We start from the raw sequence: 24,054 nt of genomic DNA, 5'->3' as shown, positions 1-24,054 counted from the left end.
AGGGCGATCAAGGTCCTCGCATCTCTCCAGGGGGAAGGGGACCCCGGAAGGCGGTCCGTCGAGCCTCAGTGAGTCCCAGCGAGCTGGGAGTTATTAATGCGGCGTAATGACCCTGGCTATAAATATCTAATCAGGGCCCGCACCCCTGCTCCAGCAAGAGGGCCTGATGATGAGCTAGAAAATGCGTTTTAATTATTCCTCTGATAAATATGCAACAAAGGTCCTTGAATAAACACTGCAATTGTTGATGTGATGAAGTGCTTCCAGGGAGATCTGTTAGGGGATAATGAGAAACTGCAAGCTGAGCTGGAAAACCTGTGGACTCGGATGCTCTGTGAGCGCGAGTGCGTACGTGAGTGTGTATTTCCCCCAGCATACTGTGTCGGAACAGCAGCTGAAGGCTGCGCTGCTCGGACGTGCGAGCTGTGTGTAATACCGTGGTTTGTTTACTCCTCCTCAGCAGACCGCCTGCCATTTCATCAACCCGTTCGTTCTCGACGAAGCGAAGGCAGTCAGGCAGCTGAGCTCGCTGTCCGGCTCCCCACGCCACTCTCCGCTCGCCGTGATTGACAATTGTTTGGTTTGAGAACTGATGTATGATGTCACAGGGCATTTCCTGCGCCCGTGATGGAGGAGCGATGCAATGGACCGGACTGGAGTCTGGGCCAGCAGCCTTCTGGTCACTTGGGCTTTGCTCTTGGTGGAAGATGTCCATCTCTGACACAAATCTAACACCCAAGCAGCACAGCAGATCTCATCCGCTAGTTTTGGGCTACGTGTGTCATACTTAGGGGGTGGTATTGAGTGCTTTCGACACTCTCATATTCTTAAGACTCCTCCTGAGCTTTTCGGTGTTCACAAGAAGTCGAGTTGCAGCGAAACGCTGTAAAAGTCTCTTCCTAAGAAGCGATGTGTCAGGTACGGTTTAGGGCAGCCTCTCAACATTCTCACATGTCGCCGCTGCAAAGCTCCTGTTTTTCACCTGATAGCTGGAGAAATTAGAGCCGGCAGGCATGCTCCGTACCTGCTGAGGTCGTCAGCCCGGACCGACGGCTTCACGGATATGGCAAATCCTTTGAAGTGCATTATCGTTGCAGCCGCAACCGCGGCGATTCCTCCCGCTAGCTGGCCACCGCTTCTGTGGTGACACACAATTGCCCTGCAGCGACATCGGGCGCACAACCTAATGCCGCTTAAATAAGAGGCAACAACATTAGGATTCGGGATGGCGCATCTTCGGAGCGCCGCCTGGCCTTGTTTTGATATCTGCATCGAAGCGTTCATGATTGCTTCCACATTAGCCCTTCTGTGGATCCTTCATCGAGATAAAGTGGGGAGGGAGAGCGGCTGATATCAAGCAGAAGATAATTTGCCGAGGTGCTGAGTTGAAATTCCTCCACATATCGACTCCCGGGGAAAGGAGGGGGAGAGGTGATTTGGCTAGTCGAGGAAGCAGAATTAATTTGCAGAACAAGAGCCACAGAACAGGCCGAGAACGCGCCGTGTTTCTCTGAAAAGAGCTCACCTCTCCGTTTCTGACAGAGGGGAACAAAAAGAATTCCCGTTTTTTTTTTCCTTCCCCCCCACTCTCTTCTCCCATTTATTGTTTCCAAGCTTTGAACCACAACATTGATTCTAGACAACCAGCTGTTTAGATTAAAGGGTCATTCTGTGCGAAACCAGCAGATATTTATGATGTTATTATTGTTGTTCGCTTTTCTTTTCCCTTTTTTCTACCAATAGAAAAACGTAGTGAGTCATTTGTAAGGCTTTGTCATTTCAGAGATTGCAGCTGTGCCACATCCCTTAGCCGGCTGTCCTTTATAGGCAATTTCTCGGGGAGAAATTGGAAGCGATTTATATAATGGATGCGCCAGCACAGTGGCATCTAAAATAAAAGCACTCCGCAGGAAATATTCTGATAATAACTCAGAGATTATTTGCTTGTCCATTTGTTAGGGCTCCGCCTTGCCGAGAAGATCATGTTTAAAAATATGTGGTGTGCGGCAACGCTCGCTGATAAATTGATAAATGGCCATATGCATGTACCGAAAGCCGTCTCTGAATTATATTCTCTTAATGGATTAATCAATTCAGGGCTCCTCCGCTCAGGGCCTTCTCAGCGATTCATTTTACCTGGGAACAATTGCTGAAAAATCTGAGAACGGCTTCCTTTCACTTTGAAGGTGGTTGGGGGGGGGGGCACAAAACCTTCCAGGCTAAGCGGTTTATTGATCACGGAGACCCTGTTGAATGGGTAATTATGTGCCGTGATGTGCTCAGATTAATATGCTGCTATTGTTTACGTATCGCGATGATGGATGCTCTCCTCAATGCGCATATCAATTGAAGTAATCCAAGATCATTAGGACGGCGTGGGGCGCATGCAGAGCAGGGCCTTCCCGCTACGCATTCGTCCCTGTGAAGACATACAACGTAAACAAGCACCAGCAGGCACGACCGAAGCCAAAGACAGCAGGTTTGCACACAAAAAAGGGCTTTTATTGCTAAAAAGGCAAACCAGACAAAATTACCCCTTCGAGTCAAAACTAAAAAGCCACTGCCTTCAACTGGCAACAGCAGAATGGATCATAAAAAATTAAAATTCCGAAAACATCAACATGATTCTGTTACTGGAAATCCTCCTGCTACTTTACTTCTCTCAACGTGCGTCTCCCTAAGTCCCTGGACCAGCTGCCTCCAGTGTCCTCCTTGATTGTCCTTCACTTGTCTGCCGCTGGTCCTCATTACCTTGAGCTGGCATGAGGCGTCCCAAGCCCCAGCTCTGTGCTGTACGGGGGCAGCAGGTGGCATAGTGCTTAGAGCTGCTACCTTTGGACTCAGTGCAGAGGTCCCAGGTTTGAGTCCCATCTGCTGCTGCGCTACCCTTGAACAAAGTCCTTACTCTGAATGATACAGTGAAAATTTGCTAGCTATATACGTATATGGGTAAATTAAGTATATTAAGACTCCAAGTTGGGGGGTGCGGTGGTGCAGTGGGTTGGACCACAGTCCTGCTCTCCTGTGGGTCTGGGGTTCGAGTCCCGCTTGGGGTGCCTTGTGACAGACTGGCGTCCTGTCCTGGGTGTGTCCCCTCCCCCTCCAGCCTTACACCCCTGTGTTGCCAGGTTAGGCTCCGGCTCCCCACGACCCCGAATGGGACAAGCAGTTCAGAAAGTGAGTGTGTGAGTGTGTGTGAGTGTGTGTGAGTGTGTGTGAGTGTGTGTGAGTGTGTGTGAGTGTGTGTGAGTGTGTGAGTGTGTGTGTGTGTGTGTGTGTGTGTGTGTGTGTGTGTGTGTGTGTGAGACTTCAAGTTGCTTTGGAGAAGAGCATCAGCTACAGGAATAAATGTAAATGTATTGCGAATGCATGTTCGCAGGGCTGTGTGACTGCACGTGAGCGTAACGCACATTTACCTTTGCTTTCTAAGGGTTCTGTTCACACCAGGCCTGTGGAAGCTCTGCAGTTAGTGGTGGTCGTGTAGCTGGAAGCTTAGTACATTTGCCCACGGTTGCGTAGCTCCCAGTGTCAAGTCAGCTGCTGCCGTCACATGGACGGAGGGGTCGTTTAGCTGGCTGTGATCACACAGATAGCAGGGCTCCCTTACTGGCCATACTGCCCTCTGGGTCGTCTCGCTGGCCTCACTGTGTCATCAGCAGTCCTGAGCATCACGCCTCCCAGCTTCTCTCCTCGCCGTCTTGATGAGTCCGGCTCAGTGGGGCCACGACTCGTTCCACAGCTAATGGGTATGCGTCGTTTCCCTCGCAGGTCCAGTTATGTTCTGGAGCGGTCAGCGCCGTGAGACACCCTACACGCGGGCACCGTGCGGTACCCGTGTGCTCCGGGTGGTGCTGCCGGGCTCCGTAATGCGTTCTTCTCGCAGCACAAATACACGTTTCAGAAAGACTAATGCGCTGCGCTCTTCCCTCTGACTGCGGCTGGAGACATCACAGCTGCCGTGTGCACAGCCTCCTCAATCGATTGGTGCTGCGTGTCCTTTCTGGGCCAATAACCGTGTCAGTGCAGCGCCCCGAGGGACTGTCACCGCCTGCTCCTGGGGGAGGGACGCTCACTCGCCAGTTTAATGAAACCTACCCCCTCGGCTTGTTCCTTGATGGGGATGAAGAAAAGAGTGCTGCGTCAAATCATCATTGACCCTCTGACCCCAGTGCAGATACAGCATTGACTGGGCACCTGTGCACCTGCAGGGACACAATGGACTCCAGTTTAGGGTTTGTTCCAGGCTGATCCACGAGCAGATACAGATCTGGAGGTCTTTCATCAAGAGAGTGTCGGGGTAGGTGAAGGGGGGGCTTTTAAAGTGTTCCAGCACATTCTTCCCAGGGTGGAGCCCTCGGGGGGGATCAGATGAAAGCATAACCTTCGTCTCAAGTTTGCAATTTTAAAGATAGCTTTTACCATACATCCCCGGAACTCTGCCCTGGACTCCCAGGTGATGTGATAAGGTAATGAAGATGACTGTGGGAGTCGCTATAAAATCTTTACCCATTTTCAACCTAAACAACGGAGCTTAGGCACACCCGGCTGACACTTTTATCCACCGTAATGTACGATTACACCCGAGGCGGAGGTTTCTCTTGAATCTAATGGTCTAAGTAAGCAAACAGGTAAATAAATAACTCATGCATAGCTTTCTAGGCTGAAGTCATTTTCATTTTTATTGGCACACCTATTTATCAATTACGTGCAGAAACACCTTGAAGTGCAATGTTGACAAGTTAATATATATTGCGATGATGCCGAATTGCAGACAAACAGATGTTGCACAGTGGGGAATATTTTTTTTCCTTCTGCTTAAATATTTACTTTTATTCAGATGTGCACAAAGCAGCGAGGAGTTGGTCGGGTTTACCTGTGGCCTGTGGGGCTGAAATTCAGTCGGCAGACATGGAGGGCCACTGAGTAGGGAGGGAGCCATCGCCGTTGGCCATTGCAAAAAATAACGTTCTTTTGGGGGGGGCAGCCCGTACGACACCCGAGTTCCATTTTGGAGCAGTTGATTTACAGCGCACGGCCGTGTACTCTTCATTCCGCCAAGGAATCGCGCTCGGACAGAGGAGGGTGGGCCACGCTGGACGACGCACAGCAGATGAATGCCTCGACCGCACAATCGCATCGACAGCCCTCGTTCGGTGTCTCAGAGTTAGAGAACATGGTCATGCAATCACTGAAGGGTCATGACCTTTTGAATACTACATTTGGATGATGTCTTACCCGTCTTACCCAGCAGCCCAGTGACGTCACAGGTTGCTTACCTCCCACCTTCTCATTTAGGATTGCTAAATGGAAGGGCTACAGTGAAGGGTGAGACCTGCAGAATCGCAAGGAGCTCTGAGCTCCAGACGAGAACTTCTGAGCAAGAATGTTATTGTCCTCTTCATAACAGCACTTTTCATTCCCCTGTTGCTTATCATAAAGTTGTAACAGTTACACGAGTGCCATGGAAAGTGTTTTCATCGTTGGTGTTTTGAAGAAAAGAAAGGGTAGGTTAAGACCATGTGGCCTATGAGATAACAGTCCAGCAGCGGGGCCATTGAGGACACAACTTGTTCCCCTGGACTAGGTTTAATTTAATAATTAACTACAGTTGAAGTTTAATTATATTAACAGCTGAACATTCTTTACAAGTGTATTTGTGTTGGATAAAAGGGCGACTGGCCTTCCATTCATCTTCTTTCCTTTTCTTTTTCTTTTAGCTGTGACTTATTAGAGCTTGTTTCACTCTTTCAGCTTCGGGACACAAAATCCACAGACCAAAACATGACACTGCTGCACTTCCTGGCAGAGAAGTGCGAGGAGAAGTTCCCGGAGATCATGAAGTTCCCCGATGACCTCACACACGTTGAGAATGCTAGCAAAGGTGAGCAGATGACTGTGCAGCAGCGAAGAGCGTTTCCAGCCTGGACAGCACTGGACACTTCAGTAGTACAAATGTCCAAGTTTGGTCATAATGTAGTTCTCTACCAGTCTACTGCAGTGTGTGTGTGTGTGTGTGTGTTCATGATTTTATTCCTGGCACTCCTCAGCAGAACTGCATTTTTGGACAGATGTACCGTTGTTGAAAAGCGTAGAGCCCTTTACATCACACTTTACCTGCACAGTAGGACACCATTATCTCTTTATAATCAGAATTTATGAGAAGTGCCACTGAAGAGTTTCCTTTAGGTTTGCAGGGGGTCTTGAGCAGATTCTCGCCAGCCTGCATCCCTGTCTGCTTCTCAGGAACCGTTTGACAAATCCTCTCTTCCGCCGCGTTCTCCCGCGACCCGCTGTCAGACCTGCAGCGTTCAGGGCTTTTACGTCGTGATTTAGACGATCCGATGCGCTGTAGAGTGACCCGGGAGATTGGGTCTAACGAGGTTAGGGAACTTTAATTAGAGCCCTTCCATCAGTTGGAGTAAAACTGGGTAATAGCTGGAGAGCTCATCTTAATGCCTGTGTTATGTAGAAATCTCAAATCCGTCTCTGCTGCGGAAGGGCGCGATGCACCGGCCAGTGGCGCCTGGCTCCATTTCAAGGGTCAGTGTGGGGAGATCTAATGAGTCTCCGGGGACTCGTATCCACTCACGGATGGGCAGAGGCACGGGCTGGAGGTCTGCCGGGGAACAGAGGCACCCTGGGAAAGGGCAGGGTTCTGCGCCTGGTGTGGCGCCTCTCAAAAGCAATGCAGAAGTACAGTTTAGCTCAGGAGCGATGGGAATCCGAATCACTCATGTCAGAAATCCTTCCTAGAAGTGAGCGCGACTTCGAAGAACACTTCAATGGACTTATTTTCTTATAAAACGATGGAGTAATTCATATGAACAAAATGAGAGAATGAGAGGTTGTTGTATTGTGAATTGTATGCGTTGTCTGCATTTTCACTCGTAGCTCCTTCTGTTGTTGATTTGATCTGAGGGATCAGGTGAAGATTCCGGTCACGTTTATTCTGAGTATGCAGGAGTCTTTTCTTTCTCAGATAGCAGCAAGTTAAATGTATGCGTAATTCCCCTCTTTGTGCTCTAGACGTTGAGTGTCCTGTGCTGCTCGTCCGATTGTTCGGTGTGTTCTTTCTCCTGGCTGATCGCCTGTGTTCCTGGATTTGTTCGGTGTGTTAACACATGTGAGGTTGTGTGTTTTATCAAAGTGTGCTACAGCTTTAGTTTAGTGCCAGCGGTTAAGCTGACAGGAAGACATCTACAGATGCTTGCTTTCACCACAGGTGTCTTACCTTTAATTTGGACCGTAAGCCAGTTAAAATAAGACGAAGCACCGTGAAGAAGATATTTCCATGTGTATTCAATCTCGCTACTGCCACCGCAGCTTATATTTATGCCGTTGTTGTTTTTTTTTTTTTTTTTTATTTATCCTTTTTAAAGCTTCTTCATTTCAAGGGAAGAACGGAAAGCCCAAATCTCAGTTGTCGGGCTTCGCAGGGCTCATCTAATCAGCTGTCTTCTGGAGAAGCTGTGCGAAGCGGCGAGGGAGTGGTCTGTTCACCCTCACGTGTGGGTGCGCAGAGACCGGATTAATAATTCAGTGCTATTTGCACTTCTTTTGCATGAATTTGCTCTCCTGTCAGGTAAATTGGGTACAGATCGCTTGCCACTTGGATTCCGTACAGGAAATACTCAGTCTAAAGCTGTACACAGCTGTCATCTCCATTGTTCCTCTGTCTTCCTCATGACTTCATTAACTTTTTCTTCTGCGTCTTTCCATCACGTGGCACGTTGTCCCGCAATCTTTTACCCTTCTCTCTATTCCGGGTTGTACTTTTATCGACTTCATCGGCACCGCCCTTAGGGTTAAAGTGTGGAGTGGGGGAGCCCTAATCCTAACCTTAGTCCTAAGGGAATGTCCCAACAAGCTATTTCAACCTCTTAGTGATGCAGGAGTGTGGAGGTCTACATCCAATTCCCAGAACATCCCATGTTCCACAACCCACCCTTTCCCCACACACTGATGGTAACCCTCAAACAATTAACGTACACGCTGTTTGGTGGTACCCGTATGGCAGGACTGGGCCTGGACCAGGGCTTCTCAGGACACATACCCAACCATACACGCACTGTACACACTACATACACACCACGTGCCTTTTAAGTGTGTAACTGCAAGCCTGCACCACGCCCCTGTCCAAATGGGCTTGGGTCTGAGAGGAAGGGGGAGAGGGAACGGGACTTTGAATAATCATGGGCCCATCTTCCGAGGCTGGAGCCAGAGCTCTTAATATACCTGATTGAGAAGAGCAATCAGTCTCTGCTGATTCGCTCAAGGAAATCTCCGGCTTTCTTCTAGCCTCCCCTGATTGCCCACTACAGAGAACCTCTCCTCCAATTCCTGACCTCTAGATCTTTACAAAGAGAATAAGACACAGCCAAAGGACTTTAAGTCCCGCTTTTGTCCGTTTTATTGCCGGCTGACCTCCGTTAATCGCCCTCTATTGCATTACGCCTGCCGCTCCCCCATGTTAATTGCCTCGTATCATTTCCATGTAATGTTAATGTTCGCCTATTATCATGACAAGTCCGAATCGAAAAGAAAGTTAATGCTAATCAATAATAACCAGATTATTTCACAGTCCACTCTGAGTTCAGCTGTTTGGCAAATGCTTGAAATTGTTAATTTGATTCTTCCAGGCATCCCATTAACCCTTTTTTGTCCTCGTGTGATTTTAATATTTATGTTTCGGAAACAATTTTGCCGTTGTGTAGTTCTTTGCTCTGTCGCCGTATTTTATCATCCACTAGTGCGATTTATGTCCATTTGGGATCTGAAGCAGTAGAATGATGTCTTCATATTTCATTCAGGACAAGTGATGGAAGGGAACTAGCTACTGCTTTTATTCTCTCTTTGGAATTTCGATGCTATTATGAAAACTAATGACATGCTAATAAGGCCGTAACTGCAGCGGATGCTGTGGCAGGGAGCACTCCATTGTGCCTCTGCTGGAATGCCTGTTTTGCCTGTCAGTCTTCCTGAATAACTGCACACTTACTGCTCTGCTGTGCTGTGCATTTATTCAACTTTTTCTCATTATTACCATTTCATAACAAACATTTTAAGACCCTATCCTGCAAACATTTCGTTAGTCTAAGTCTTGGACGACTGTGCTACCTGCTGTCTACGCCTTTCTACAACAGCTTCCTTGACCTGTGAACACATTCATAGGTGATGAAAGGTTCATAAAGCTGGTAATGTAGTGGTTAGAGCTGCTGCCTTTGGGTGCAAAGGTTGCAAGTTTGAATCCCATCTATTACTGTAGTGACCGTGAGCACGGTACTTACCCTAAATTGCTCCAGTAAATTTACCCAGCTGTATAAATGGGTAAATACTTATAAGTAGCTTAACACAGTAAGTCGCTTTGGAAAAAAGGTCAGTAAATGAATAAATGAAAGTCTGACTATATTGACCTGTTATTGTGCTGAATCACGTCTGTATTTTTGGCACTTAACTTACAAGGTCTTGTACCTCATCGTTGACTTCTCCCCCCAAGTCTCTTGGCTGTGGTTTTGCAATGGAACTGGGCAGCAGGACCAATGTCAGATGTTCAGCAGCAGACATGTTTGGCTCCTCTTTCAAACACAGAACAGGTAGATCAGAGCTCCTCTCTCCCTCCCCACTCCTGTTCTGGACCATCCCAAAGTGAGGTATGAACCATTTACATGTCAAGAGATAGATGTTCCTTCATCAAGGTTGCTTCTAATTGTAGTCACTGGGGATTTGTCCCAGAGGCCAGACCAGACCAAGGTCCTGCTGAGTCTCAGAGAAGCCCTATGCCATGTAGAGAGGCCCTGGTGTCCTTCATTCTCTTCATGTTTCTTTGTGAATTCTGTCCTCAGATCACTTCTTGATGGTTATTTTTATGTGTTTGCTCTGTCTCTCGTCTCCCCCACCTCCCACCAGCTCACCAAGGACTTAAGGTTGCCTTCTTAACAACACGTTGTTTGGACCCGGGGCGGGGCCTTGCAAACGAGGGTTGACACCTGGGGCTAATTACCCAAGGTTCCTCCTGCAGAACTCGGAGAGCCGTCCGTTTCTACAGCAGCAGCAGAAACAGCTGACAAAAGATGCTGTGATTTGAATCTGCCGGCTCACGCTGCAGACTAACCAAAATTGTATCAGACACAAAATCCATACATTAGTGGTTTATGATGTATTGGAGGAAAGTGAAGATCCCGCGGGACACGGCTGAGGCCAAGTGAATACACAATGCTCCATATAATGAACCTGTAGGCCAGGGGCTCCTCTGCAGCCCTGCCAAGATCCCTCAAAGTTCCCCCCCACGCACGCTCACACACACACACACGCGCGCAGGCAAGCAGAAAGGACACGCTGGAAAGCATCGTTGCCGCTGCCGAACACCTTGTTTGGAGACACGGAGGCCGCGGAGTGAGATGGAGTACAGCGCAAGCGATGGGGTCGCCCTTTGCGCTCGCCCTGCCTGCTTGCAGATAGAAATCCCAGAACATGGAGCCACGTGTTGGCGTCGCGCTCCCTTTCTGATCCAGGCATCCAGTAGGAGAACGTTTCTACCGGCTCTGTGTTTCCAGCCGTCCAGTTGAACGGCGATGTTTATCGAATCCCCTCACCGATGAGTTGTATATAATGGCGGGATTTCCTGTCTGATTCTGTGAAGTCGATGCTTTGCGTACGCTTTGAGGTGTGGAAATTCTCCCTCTCCTTGCAGAGATTGATTGGCTCGCTGAATGACTAATTGTCTCGTATTGTTTCGGCCCGCTGTTCACTTCAAACCTGTGTTCGCCGGTAGGTCGGCCATGTTGGTTAACATGTAATTAACAGCAGGGCGCAGACCTTTGATTGGCTGTTGGGGAGGGCACCTCGCCTCGGGGAACAGCACAGATCGATGGAACATGGCTCAGCTCATTTGTTTGCGCCCAGGGGGCTGCCGGCTTCGCCTCGAAGGTCCTGCTGACACACAACTTGGGAGACAAGCGCTGAACTTGGGGTCAGACGTTTGTGTCGGGGAAGAAGGCCCTAAAGTATTCACCCCGATTGCGCCGGGTCTCCGCAGCCGCATTTCAGCGTGATCAATCGATATCCCCAGAGGCCATCCCTCTTCCCTCTGTATGCCAGGGGTTGTTAACTGTGTGTTTAAGTTAATTAACTAGTACTGCTTCCAGGTCAGATACCCAACTGAATTATCACCGATCTGTCCCTTTAGGAGGCCCGGCAATCGGTGATGAAGAGTAGGCCGGCCCCGACGTAGGCAGTCCAATCAATGAGCAAACGAATTAATGAATGAAAGAATGGATGAATTAAAGAGCGATTGCATCGGTTCATCCGTTATCAGCAAGTCTTTTAGAGGTTACTTTCAAGGTTTGTTCTACAAAGCACGGTCGTCTTTGTAAACCCGCCACCCACACAAGTGGTAAGGAGTGACCCACAAGCCCCTTCCCTTGGCAGGTGAAGCAACCACCCATACATGGTGCACCACCATGGGAATGGGGTTTCTCACGCCCTGCAGCCTCCTTCTACCACCGAGCTGCTTGTCGCTCCGAAGCGATAATTAAAGATTGATGATTTCCCCTGGGGAAGGGAAGTGCGGGCAAAGATCAGCAGTTTGTGGAACGAAACTTGCTGAAAATATAGACATTGTTAGTTACGCTTTAAACGGTGTCAGGTCGAGAACTGCTCTCGGCACTCTTTGTCCCCCATCTAATTCCCCGTCGGTTCTGGGGATTGCTTAGGTTGATTTATTTTGTTTTATTAAACATATCGGAGCAAGTGTGTGTTAAGTGGCAGTTTAATCTTAGAAAGGGGGGGAAATAAAGGCGTTTGAAAGTGTTGACAGAGCTACGTCTCCACGCATTTTTCTCGCTCTTCTCCGTCTTTCTGTCTTCACCCCACATTTCCGGCTGGTTGAAACGGACACCTCTGTGAACGTCTCGGCGCTCTTTAACAAGGCTTCGCTGGGCACATGAGGCCCCCAGCAGTGTCAGAGGCTAATTTACCCTTCCGAATCTCCCTAAGGAGACAGATTGGAACTTTGGTAACAGCGAGAGCCAAGCCCTGCACCGCGATCCCACTCAATCAGAAGCACAGCAATGATCCATCTTGACGAACGGGGAAGAGGAAATATGACAGAAATGTTCCCATAAATCTATTTAGTATAAAGCACAGCCAAGGGCAAAGTACTTTGGAGTCTCACAGAAGGAAATGGGGGGGGTCTGAAAGTGAGAGAAAGAGACGACAAACTTTTATCTTGGAGGATATTAATGCCGTCATTAGTGTGGTTATTATCCGCTCGGCCAAAACGATGGATGTCGGCGCTCATCGAAACCCGCTGTCCGTGTCCCCGGATCCGATGACTCCGACAAAGCACAGCTCCGCGTTGGCTGGCAGGAAAATAAGGGTTCTTCATATTATGCTGTGGAACAGGGCTCAGGAAGGACAGAGGGGCCATTGTGGCGCGTTTGCTCTGCCGAGGCTCTGGGTATTTCTCCGCAGGCGACGAGATTACAGGGCCGACCCCACGGCCTCTCTGCCTCCTCGACTTAGTCCAGATCTTGGCTGAAGTCACTCTGTGGCCTTAGTCACAGTACAGCCGTGAAGGAAGCGGGGCTGCGCTCTGCCGACTCGCTAAGAAGGATTGTGGCAGGCGCGCCGTTTTCCCATAATGCCCTTTCCCAAACCCCACGACACTCCATTTTAAAGCCCTTTTCCGAGGAAGCCAAGCCTTCACTACGGCGCATGAACGCTGACGTCTCTGGCATGTGCTTGACGTGTTTTCCACACATGGATGCCGTTTGTTTTCTCTCCTCTATTTTGTTTTGTTTTATTCTGGATTTATTACACAGGAATGTAGGATTGTATGTCACCCCCCCGCGTGAAGAAAGGAAAAGAAAAGTTATCCATCGCTCTCCCTTTTTGGCCTGCTCTACTTCTGCCCTGTAAATTTCTAGCTGTCACACCTGAAGAATATACTCTCCTCTCAGATCAATCCATAGAGATGTGCCCTACATTCCTTTCAATTTTCTTTTTTTATTAAAAAAAAAAAAAAAAAAAAACAGGAAAAAAAAAGAAAAACGTCCCCCCGTTATCTCTGCCTCCCATACATGCATGCAAAATACGGCTGGATTAAGAGACTGTGGGCTCCGTTTATTGAGGTACTCCCACTGAAGGGACATTTTTGGTTGCTTAAATTAAAGGCAAATAAAGTCAAAAGCGGGAGCACAAACCGCTGTACCCAAACCTGATCTCTGCCCACTTTTCTCTCTTCTTCTTTCTTTTTAATGTGGGAGTCTGCGTGTGTACGTTTTTTGATCGCCAGTCAGATTTCAACAGTTGAGATGCTGCAAATGCTGTCGAGAAGAACTTTCTGTCTGTCTCTGTGTGTGTTTGTGTGTGTGTGTGTTTTTTCTTTCTTTTTTTCCCCCCTTCCCTCCCGAACTGGCTGTGGTTTTAGCGGGGAGAAGCCTGACACGATGTTCCCCATCTCAGCGCCGGGACCGCTCCGCTGCTCCGAGACGTGTTTGAAACCAGACATATTTAGGCCATACCATGAGGATTTATTTGTTTATTTCTGAAAGAACACTCCGAGATGATGTCGAGTTACCTTTGTTCTGCTGTTCTTTTTCTTTTAGAAAAGTTAAAAAATAAAAAAAGGGTGAGTTGGGGGGGGAAAAAAAAAAAAACTATTTCTCCTGACCCCAACTGACAACTTAGTGAGTAGCCGAAGTTCAGCTGTGTTTTCCTGTGCAAAGGTAGAGCTGTCCCAAAACGGAGCAGGTTCAAATAAAAATACTGCTCCACAGGGAAAATTTACACTGAATACTGTAGCCCAAGTGCTGCTGCTCTATTACCGAAACAGAATGGCGCTATTTTCTCAAGAAAGTATTGTTTATATTCTGTTATGTTTTTAAATGTTCAGACAGGAGTCCTGCTGGCTGAAGGATTTTATGTGCTTTTAGGCGGAGATGCTGCCTTATCGTTCGGAAACCAGTTTAAACCAGTGGTGGACAGAGCAGTATATGTCTGTCGGTCCACATTCATCCAATGGGTGCTGCTTTGCAGGCGCGGCCTTTCCTTCAGGTGCTTCTCTTGATGTTCGTTTCAAAGCGGGCGTTGCATGAATGGCCCCGGTCCCTTGAAAGTGCTCTGCGGTGACCCGTGAAGCGTGCTCTCTGCACACACTCCATTTAAATGACACCAGGGAAAACTGAATATTACTCCAAAATGGGAACATGCCCCCCCCCCGCCAAAGATGATTCACCAGTGCCAAGTCTGTGTGTGTGTGTGTCTTTGTGTATGCATCATGTTTTTCTCTGTGTGTGTGTGTGTGTGCGTGCGTGCCCGCATTGGGTATGCTGAGCTCTTGAGCTGTCTTTAAATTTTTCGCTGAGAATGACCATCTTGTCGGTGGATCCCCGCAGTTTGTTCCAAGGAAATGAGTTAAAGGATATGTTTGACGTCCATTAATTGGATATAGCTGTTAGCGGACACAATGACCAAAGGGACGTTTCTTATGTGTACGGACAACTCTGATTTCTGCAGTGGTGAAGCGGAACTGAGCGACACACGGGTCAACTTCATTGCTTCATTGCTTTGTGATCTGGTCGTCTTCTTTCCCCATGTCTCGATGGAGGCTTAACATCTTTCCGTTGCCTATGGGCTGAAACTGTTTCAGAAAGAAGGCCAAACAAAAGCTTGTAGAAGGAAAGACTGTGTGTCATTGTGAATCAGTGGACAACAATGGCGCTGTTTCCCTAGCAACCCTTGGACAACTTGAACTGTTGAACTTGGTGATAATGACAGTTTTATACAAAATTAAAAAAACGAAGAAAAATTAGCTTCAAAATATCCAATAAGATGAGAAGCCCACTTGGATGGAATGAGATAACAAGCATTGCTCCTTTCAAAGGGTTAGGGAAATGAGTGACCACAGCCTCTTCATTCACTCTTGGTCATTTGTTTCTTTGGCCTTTAGGACAAAAACAAGTCCATTTTTAAACTGCATTGTGCAAGGGGCTGTAAGGCTGATACTGGATGAGACCAATATGATTTTCAGTTCTCCTTGAGGATGAAGGTTCATGTCAGCTGTCTCCAACCTCACTAACTCTGGAATGATTGATAGCACAAAGCTATAACAGGTGTGGGGCTGTTGGTATGTTCTACAACCAAATATAGTTTAGCCATCTCTGTGAGCTACTGCAGGGCTCCAGTGATCTTTACTGTGGAGATACAGTGGTCTCTGCTATAGAGCTCCAGTGAACCTCTGCTCTTGAGCTCCAGGCTGGTAGCACATAAAGAACTCCTGGGCTGAGCATCTTTACGAAGTCATAGGTAGACTCTGTCCACTCTTCGTACAGGGGCGTCTTATCTGCCCTGAGCTTGTTTTTTCCTTCATTCCGAGGCCACAGAATGTTAGATGGGTGACAGTCCTCCTCCACTCCTTCAGGGGGATCTTTGTCTCCTTGGCAACGCAGCTACTGTCACCAAGGCACCCGTGAAAGACAGCCGGCGACGAGTGGCCTCTGCTTGACCCCGTTCATCGTCCCAGAGTCTAGGTGTAAATATAAGTGCTCACGATTGCCGCTTTTCACGCCTCCATGACCGTTCTTTTTACTTTTGTCTTGTTCATTCTCTTTTTACTGCTTGCTTTACAGACAGCCTGCCGGGTTTATTTATGGCCAGCTGATGCTACTGCACGTTTGTGGAGATGGTTACACAAACCATAAGCCTGCTTTCGCTGCTTCTTGTCTGAGAGCCCTAGAGGTGGTCATCGGTGTTCTCACCTCCAAGGAGTGAGTGGGGGTGTGGGGATGCAGTCAGCACGCATGTTTATGTTTGATTGCGATGTGTTCTTGCACTAGAACACACACAAACACACTTGACTTTATTGAGCCTGTGTTTGAGTTGGACTCATCTTTCGTTGTTGAAGTCTTTTAGCCCATTACAGTGAAAATGCCCCTCGAGTATCTGGGCATCAATCACCCTTCACACGACGGCTTTCAGGTCGGACCCATGTATTATTTATTATTTAATCACTCAGTGCCTTCGTTCTACCACAGCGAGCTGAGGTCACGTATTTTTAGTGCTGCCTTTCCTCGTCTTTAAGAGCAGATGCTTTTGCTGCTCGCGAGCGAGATTGACAGGCCCTGTGGGTGTCACTCGCAACCCTAATCTGTGTCCAGGTCTCAGCGGGCTCCCGACAGGCCATCGGTTTCTGCATTCGCTTCCACCATGACGTTCTGGACAAGGTTGAGTGACCCAAGTTCGCCGCCTTGCTTGGAGGATTGACTACTGGCCTGACGGTCTGCCTGGCAGTTGCTGTTCCACGGGTCATGCACTGCAGGTTTTCGCACCCGTGACACTAACTTCCAAGTCACAAAAATCCCTTTAAGTTGAGCGTGTAAGGTTTCTCCTTACCCCTTGACCTCCCATTCAATGGTCATGGGAAGCAGGAGCTCCGCCTTCGCTTTGTCTCCCAGAGGGAGAGAATGCTAGACGAAGGAGGGGCAGTTGCAGTATTGGTCAGCATGTCAGGTGTCCTTGACCTTACTCAGGTGTCTCAGAGAGCAGCCTTTGGGTTCTGTTGGGTTGCTGCTGGAGGACCCCCCCCCCACCCCTACCACCTCAAGGTGGAGGAACACCTCTGAGGAGGCACATCGGCACAGCTGGAGTGAGTGTGTTTCGCTCTCCTACAGCGGATATCTGTGGACGTTGACAACGTGGCGTGAAATGAGAATGACACTGCTTGCTGGAGTCAAAATATGCACCGTCACAGTTGACCGCTGTCTACGGTTCCCATCCACCCTTGTACCTCACCGCCAGTGGGCCCAGACAGCCATCCTACCAGGTTTGATACCTTAGACGTGGTACGACTCTGTCCTCATCATTGCTGAAATGCAACTATCCCCACAAAAGAATGTGTTGTTAGCTTATGCTGTTTTTCGTCTCGAGAGCGAAGACCCTCCATATCAGTGCCAATTTTTGTTTTCTTGCGTGCACGTGTTTCTTTGCATTTTGTACACAGCTCCTGTTTTAACTCTTGAGTGTATTTAAACTGGAAGGGGCCGAAGCTGTCACGTAGTGCCAGTTGCTAGGCGAGATGATTTCCAGACACACCCCCGGCTGCAGAGCGCAGCGGCGCAAACAAAATGAGCTGCTTTCGAGTCGTGCCGTTCTCCGTTTGCTTGATGTGACAAAGCTCAGAGAAGTGGTGTCAGGGGGACCATGCGGGGACGCTGCCTTAAAAGGAGAACAAAACAGGCAGGAGAAGAAGCGAAGCGCAGCGCTGGTCTCGTGCGTGGAGCCGCCCAGCCCCCGGCGAACTTTGCTGAGTTTGTTCGGAAATTAAAGCGAAGGAAACCTATGGGCTGCGTGTGGGGGTGTAGAGGAGGTGGGGGGGGTTGGGGGTTCACTCCGTAAACATCAGTCACAAGTGCGTTTGCGTCTCCTTGTCATCCCTGTGCCGTCCTCCCTGGGTTTTCCACTTTGTTTTGATCGTTTCGCTGCCTGTAATTTGCTTGATAAGCGAGTGCCACCTGACTGGAGACGGAGGCGCTCTTTGAGAAAACCTTTGCAGCACAGCGCTCCACCTGCAGGGGGCGTCACTGTCATGGGGTACTCCTGGGAGTGACTTCTCGAAGGAGGGCACACGAGAGCTGCCTCACGCTATGGGCAGGAAGAGAGAACGAAGGCGAGCTGTGCGTCACGATCCCCTGTCAACCGTACACAAGGTCCACTGGAGCAACTGCGTAAAACGGCACCACCTGTGGCACCTCCTCCGTCCAGACCGACACCACCCGGGGCGGAAATGGCTTCAGAACATGGGAAAGCGCTTTGCCATTTTTGCACCTGCACCGCAGGTACGTTCATACCGCAGCACATCAGATGCGGAGAACGACTTGGCCTGTTGGCGGCTGCACGGGACAGATCTGAAGCGAAGTTGAAGAGAATAAAACATTGGACCTCCTCTTGGTTGAAGAGCCTTCACCGGGGGATCTTGTTTTGACATCTTCTGTGGTAATAGGCAAATAAGGAACCGGACGGACGGGCCACGTCAAACAGCCCAAAGTTCTTCCAAACGGTGCCGAGGAGTTTTGGGACGGCACGCAAATCAAAGAGCGGGTGTGTCTAGACTCTGGTTCGCTAACCCACCCATCAGCCGAATCTGTGCCACTCCCGTCGACGGCAAACCGCAGTTGGTTGTTGCTCTAATGCCGTGTCGCAGTCCTCCGGCAACGTGCTGCAAATGAAATTCAAACACAAGTGGAATTTGTTAGCCACTTGATAACAGGTAATCATTGCTGATGACCTGAAAACACAGAGCTGTGAGTACAGCTGCCTTCACGCCGTTTCCTCGCAGTGCTGGTAACGTGGAATACAGAGAGCGAGACGCAGGCGCAGAAGCACAACTCCGGTTCCGAAGCAACAACGAGCCCAAGGGAGAAAATCGTGTGGGGAACGGAGGAGTTTTCTCTTGCTCTTCAGTTGCCATCTTCCTTTTATTAACCCCCTCACCCCCAGCATCTTCCTCTGGTTTGAGCACCACGTTTGCACCAGAGTCACTCTTTGCTCCCAGCTGTCCGCATGCCCATTGAATCCCACGCGCATGCCTTGGTCTCCTCCTTGCCCCGCCCTAACCTGCCCCACCCCGCCCTGCCCTGCCCTGCCCTGCCCCATCCCACCTTACCCGCCTGGCAGGGCCCCTCCAGCCTCCCTCCTCGTGCTCCTCTCCCGCTGGCGATATCTGCAGAGCTGCCTCTCACCGTGGCGAAATTGGTTCATTTTGCAGGGAAAATGAAGGGCATAGCCAGGGACAGGTTTTGATTGTTTGATTGATTGATTGATTGATGGGAGGCTTAGGGGGCGGCACCGGGGCCTGCCTAAACGAATAGGCTCGTTCTTCGGACCGCCGCTGCATGGTAATTGCTTTCTGTGGTGGAGAGCTGCTAAGCAGCCGCTGCCAAAGTTAGGAAAGTAATTGGGTTGTGTGTGATGGAACGGCATGGTGTGACGGGTTCGGACGAAGAGGCGCTTTCACGGTTCAGCAATAGGTTCGCATGCGGTCCTTCAAAGTATTTTAGTTAAGATCATATTTTCTCTTTTCCGTGGATTAGTTTCCCAGGCGCAAGTGTCTAAGTGAGCCTTTAGTAGGACGCTGCCTGCGGTCGGGAGCCTGGACATTGGCGGAAACTTCAAGAAATCAGTACATGGTTGCTCTGGGGCAGCGAGCGCGATCGAAGTGTGTTGAGCGCTCCGTTTGGCTCACGAGGGAGCGTGGGACATGGTGCGTGTGGACGCCGGAGACGCGCACCTGGTTATTCACGAGGACACACAGAATTGCTGCCATCTCTCCTCAGCCTCTGAGCGAGATGGAAAAATAACAGTTGACAGCTTCAATTCCACCTTATTTTGTCAGCTGGCTTTTTTAACTCAGCAATTTGGTGTTTTGTGCGCTCCCACACACCCCCATCTGATTGGAGCGGTGCAATAGCATGACCACTCGTGTGTCGGTGTCTTCACGCAGCCTCCGAGGGTCTGGATCACGCAGGGACGCGGTGCCCATGGAACTGGGGCTCTTCTCCTGCCCGGAGGGGTCTTTCTGAAGCGGTGTGAGCAGCAGCACGTTGACCTTTGGGTACTCGCCACTTACTTTCTTTTGTCCTGTTGGGGGCTCAGGGCATGGTGTCCAGCCCCCGCCCCCAACTTATCACTCACGTGCCGTGTGTGTGAGGGACTCTGTGTTTCGCAATAGTCGTGAAGCACTGGCGTGTTGTAACAAAAAGCAGCGGGCGGCAGGAATATGGGGACCGTGTGACCCTTTCCAGCAAGGGCCTCAAGATCCATCAAGGACATCCTGCCACATTTCCTCTTTGGACCTTGGTGCCATGTTCTTTCTGAAATCCGCCTGCAAGCAGTGGTGCGCGCTCACTCGCTTCCAGCATGCCACTGAACCCCAGGGTGGGGCCTCCGGGCACGCGCCTTAAGTTGAGCGTTCACCGACCTGACACGAGCTCGTGTCGTCCTCGCCCATACCTGGCAAGCAGGGAGAAACAGGTGGGAACGGTTCCTGGGAGGGGGGTTGGGATGCACCTCCAGCAGGGACACTTTGCCGACACTGACAGGCAGGGAACGCGATCGCCAGAGAGATTTGTTGTACATATGTGCAGGAAATTGAGTTTTCCACCGTGTGATACCTGCATGGCAGAGATAAGCTCTCATTGTAGCGCCACGGCAACGGGCTCCGAGCGATCGCCAGGTGGGAGGCGTGGACAGGTAACGCCAGAGATGGCCCGAGCGGTGTGTGTGTGTCTGTGTGTGTGCGCGCGCGCTTCTCTTTGGCCTTAAATCCCCTTGGCTACAGCTGAAGCACATTTTGCAGCGAGCGGCGCTCATCCAACGTCGTTTTTAGAATTGTTTGAAGTCCGTTCATTCGCTGTCGTGAAGATGTCATTTTTGATTCAAGAGCAAGGAAATTAATGTTCTCAAACTGCTGGCTGATTAATGCGCTTGAAACCCTCCGAGATGCGAGCGCAGAGCCCGATGCGGACCCAGTGGCCATGCTGCTGTGGTGGTGGGAGGTGGTTTAGGTTGTTTAGGTGGTGGGGTCCCCCCCACACAGCTGACATGACAAAGAACTCACCTCCAACTCGACGCACGTTTCCCAGCGAGCGCTAAACAGATGGCCGCCAGCTTCAAATCCCAGCTCTCGTGTTTAGCTGCCGATATCAATAAGCTCTTGCTCCTCGAGCCGCCTTTGACCTTTGGTGTGCCGACAGTATGTGTCATTTGAAAAATTTGGGACCGGCCGGGTGGCATTTCTCAAACCGGCAGCAGGGCGTAGCAGGTCCTCATCAAAGCTGTCATTCCGTGCCTTTCTCCCGTCCCCGCGGTCCATGCGGACAGCGGATATCGAGCAAAGAACGGAAAGACGTTACGCAAAGCCCTGCTTCTCCCAGCGGGCTCAGCAGTGCAGTGACTCTGACAGTGGGTGGCACAGCAGTTAAGGAGAGCTACTTGTAACCTGAAGCTTGTGCCCTCGGTCTCGACAGCTAGTGTTGGTTTCTCCCCTCCCTGCGTGTCATGACCACCACCTTGAGCAGCGTCTGGATACAGAGACTTGGCGAGAGCACCGAGATGAGCATCTTTACGGCTTCCCTCACTGTCAGTGCATCATGTCTGGCGTAAATTGATCCTGACAGCAAATTGGATCGGTTTATTTTTTTAGTCATCGACAGTGTCAGTATATCATGTACAAGTCCAACCTGATGAGGTGGTTCAAGCAGCCTTAATTGAGCTTTACAGCCCCCCTGGGACTAGGGTAGTGCATGCCGATGTGAGGGGGGATCATTGTCAAACCCGCCCCTACCCCAACCACACATTTTTCGGACCTGTTCTCATTATCCTGCAAATTAGAGTGTGTGTACCATCATTTCTGTGACGCATGATTTAACCCATGTGCTGGTAACAGTGGAGAAGGAATTTACCGCGGTCATCTGGACCACACCTTATTGATGTAGGTCGGTCCCTCAGGGACTGCGGACACAGCGGGAGGGGAAAAGCAGGGCTCCCTAGGCGTTCCGGTGCTCCCTGCGACTAGTGTGTGCTGTGGTTGGATCCTCGTGACTGTAACATGTCCATGTGTCTGTATGCGCGTTTTTTTTTTTTTTTTAAATGTATAAATAAAAGTCACTTTTTTTTTCCTCTATTTTCCTTTTCCTCTTCCAAAAAGGCTCTTGGTTCTTCGGCAGCCGGACCCCGGAAGCACAGCACGCCCCGTACTGTTGAGCTGAGGGATCGGCTCTGTGCCTTTCACCAAAGGTCTCGTTTTGAAACCTGTGCCAGATTTCCCCTTCAGTTTGTGACAGGGGCATCATGTGAGTTTGGAGCATTTTAAAAAGTTCCCTCTCTCAGCTGTGACCTTTCCTACGCACCTCGCTCATTTGCATTCGACCCCTCCCCCCACATCGTTGGGCCCTGTGATACAAACTGGCTTCATTGTGATCCATATTCAAATATATTCAAATGAGCGGCAACCGTATTTGCATGTGAAATTGAGGAGCGGAATTGGGACTCGCTGCCGGGTCGCCTGAATGCTGATCAGCGCGGTGCGTTCCAGACGCTGTGGGGTTCCAGACGAACTGCTGACGGGCGCCATGTTTTACAAGGAGTCGTGCCGCCGAAGGTTGAAGCAAAGTTGACCTCTTAAAATCAAGGAAGTGATTTTAATTGAAAACGCAAGGAGGGGAAGAATTGATACTGCCTGATTAATCATGTTATATTACTGTCGTCAAAGAAGGCGTGATGGCGGCTGTCGTTATTGATTTTAGCCATCGTGTTGAGAACGCTGGATGCTGCCCCTCTGCCCGTGCCTTATCCGAGCGCTCGCCTCGTTTGTGGGAGCGACGCCGAGCCGGAGGAGCCGTCAAAGGCTCGCTGTCCCGAACATCGGAATGCGAAGCACCGTGGCGCAGCGCTGTCATTAAGGGTGCGCTCTCACAGAGAAATAGTTCCACTTGCTCTGCATTTTATCCTTCTTTTTCCCGTTTAGCAATATCGCTCATGTTTTATTTATGATGATTATCACTCATGTTTTATTTATCTGGATCTTCTCCTTGAAGCTATCCCAGGCCTGTTTTACCTCGCTGCCGAAGGCTATGCGTGCGTGCCTGTTACACAGATGTTCTGTGGCTTAAGCCCTGGCAAGGGCGAGTCGGCCGCATGGGCACGGCACCGAGGAACAAGTCCGAGTCGGTTAAGGGACTGGAAGGTAAGCCAAGCTCGAGAAGAGCTAGGGGCGCCACGCTAGAGGAGTTACCATGAGTTACCACAGGAGTTACCGTGGAGTGTGTTCCTCTGGGTCGGTGCTGGGAGCACATCAGGGTCATTCCTGGTATCTCCTCCCCCGTACTCTGTCCTGTACACCCAACTGCCTATTTCTGTCGTGCCTGGTATCTGCATAGGGCATGATGCTGCTGAAGAAAATCCCAGACTTCCCTGCGCTGTCCTCACTTGAACCCTGTCTGAGATTTTTAGCTTGGGTTCCGTGTCGAAATCCAGCATGCCACTCATTTGTGAGATGCTGTTTCTGCTTTTCATCACATTCTCTGTGCGAGTCCTCATAGCCCAGGGGCTGTTCCCATGTGCCTCCCCAATGAGGGGAGTTGCCGCTGCCGTCTGTGGCCCCTCCCTCTCGCTGGCTTCCGAAACACAAACAAAAAAATTAGTCCATGCGCCAACATACACGCGTATATAGCCTGAGCTCCGCTGTCTTGGGTTTAAATGAAAGATGTGTAAACGAGACACATTGGGGGAGAATGTGTGCCTCCACTTCTTCCTGTAATTGAGTGCTTCTGAAACGATCATAATGAGAATGGGAGGAGACACACACATTGTCATTGGAATACTTTTAAACGAATGGCTGCGGGTGTAGTTTTTTTTTCCCCCCTACTTCTCCTAACAGCCCGGAGCCACACTCCCGCACACGGTGGAGTAGAGAGGCCTTGAGCTGCTGATGAGAACTGCCAGGCAGACGGCCTGAAGAATGGGAGCCTGGAGCTAATGACTTCTGAAGGTGCCGCGCAAGGGAGCCTTGGCCTCGGAGCTTCTCCGAACCTCTGTCTATAGTCGAACCGTGACCGGGGCGCTTGGCTGCATCACTGACCTGTTTTGCATGCTGCCGGATACACTTCTCAGATCATCTTATAGCCACGGTATGTGGAGACAAACAGAATATAGTGGGTGAGCAAGTGGCCTACTGGTTAGAGGCGTCACCTTGCGACTCAAAGACCCTGGTGTGAACCCATCCTCCTGTTCTAGCACTCTTGGTCGAGGTACTTGAACTGATGCAGGAAAAAATCAGCGAGCGCTATAAACGGTAAATCGGTAAAAATGGCTTAGTGTAAAATCCTAAAACTGGAAGCTTCCTTAGATGAAGTGGCAGTGAAATTCTAATTAATCTGAAGTGAAATGATGATGATGATAGTTATGGTATAGGATGTGGTACAAAAAAAATAGTTAAAACTCAGAGGTGGTGTACCAGGCAGATGGTGACGTTCTCTCCCTTTGTCATCGTCACTCATA

General features: G+C 49.8%; 1 protein-coding gene across 3 annotated transcripts in view; it reads left to right on the top strand.

Annotated features, from left to right (window-relative positions):
- Positions 1-24,054, top strand: part of diaph2 (diaphanous-related formin 2) — a 313,996-nt gene that overhangs the window by 203,497 nt on the left and 86,445 nt on the right. For all 3 annotated transcript variants that reach the window (XM_029257260.1, XM_029257258.1, XM_029257259.1), the window contains exon 25: positions 5,752-5,881. In XM_029257260.1, the coding sequence (XP_029113093.1) occupies positions 5,752-5,881 (130 nt within the window). The remainder of the gene's footprint in view (positions 1-5,751; positions 5,882-24,054) is intronic.

The sequence above is a fragment of the Scleropages formosus genome, chromosome 13 (genome assembly GCF_900964775.1).
Source record: "Scleropages formosus chromosome 13, fSclFor1.1, whole genome shotgun sequence".
NCBI classification, from domain to species: domain Eukaryota; kingdom Metazoa; phylum Chordata; class Actinopteri; order Osteoglossiformes; family Osteoglossidae; genus Scleropages; species Scleropages formosus.
This window is presented reverse-complemented; position numbering and strand designations above follow the sequence as displayed.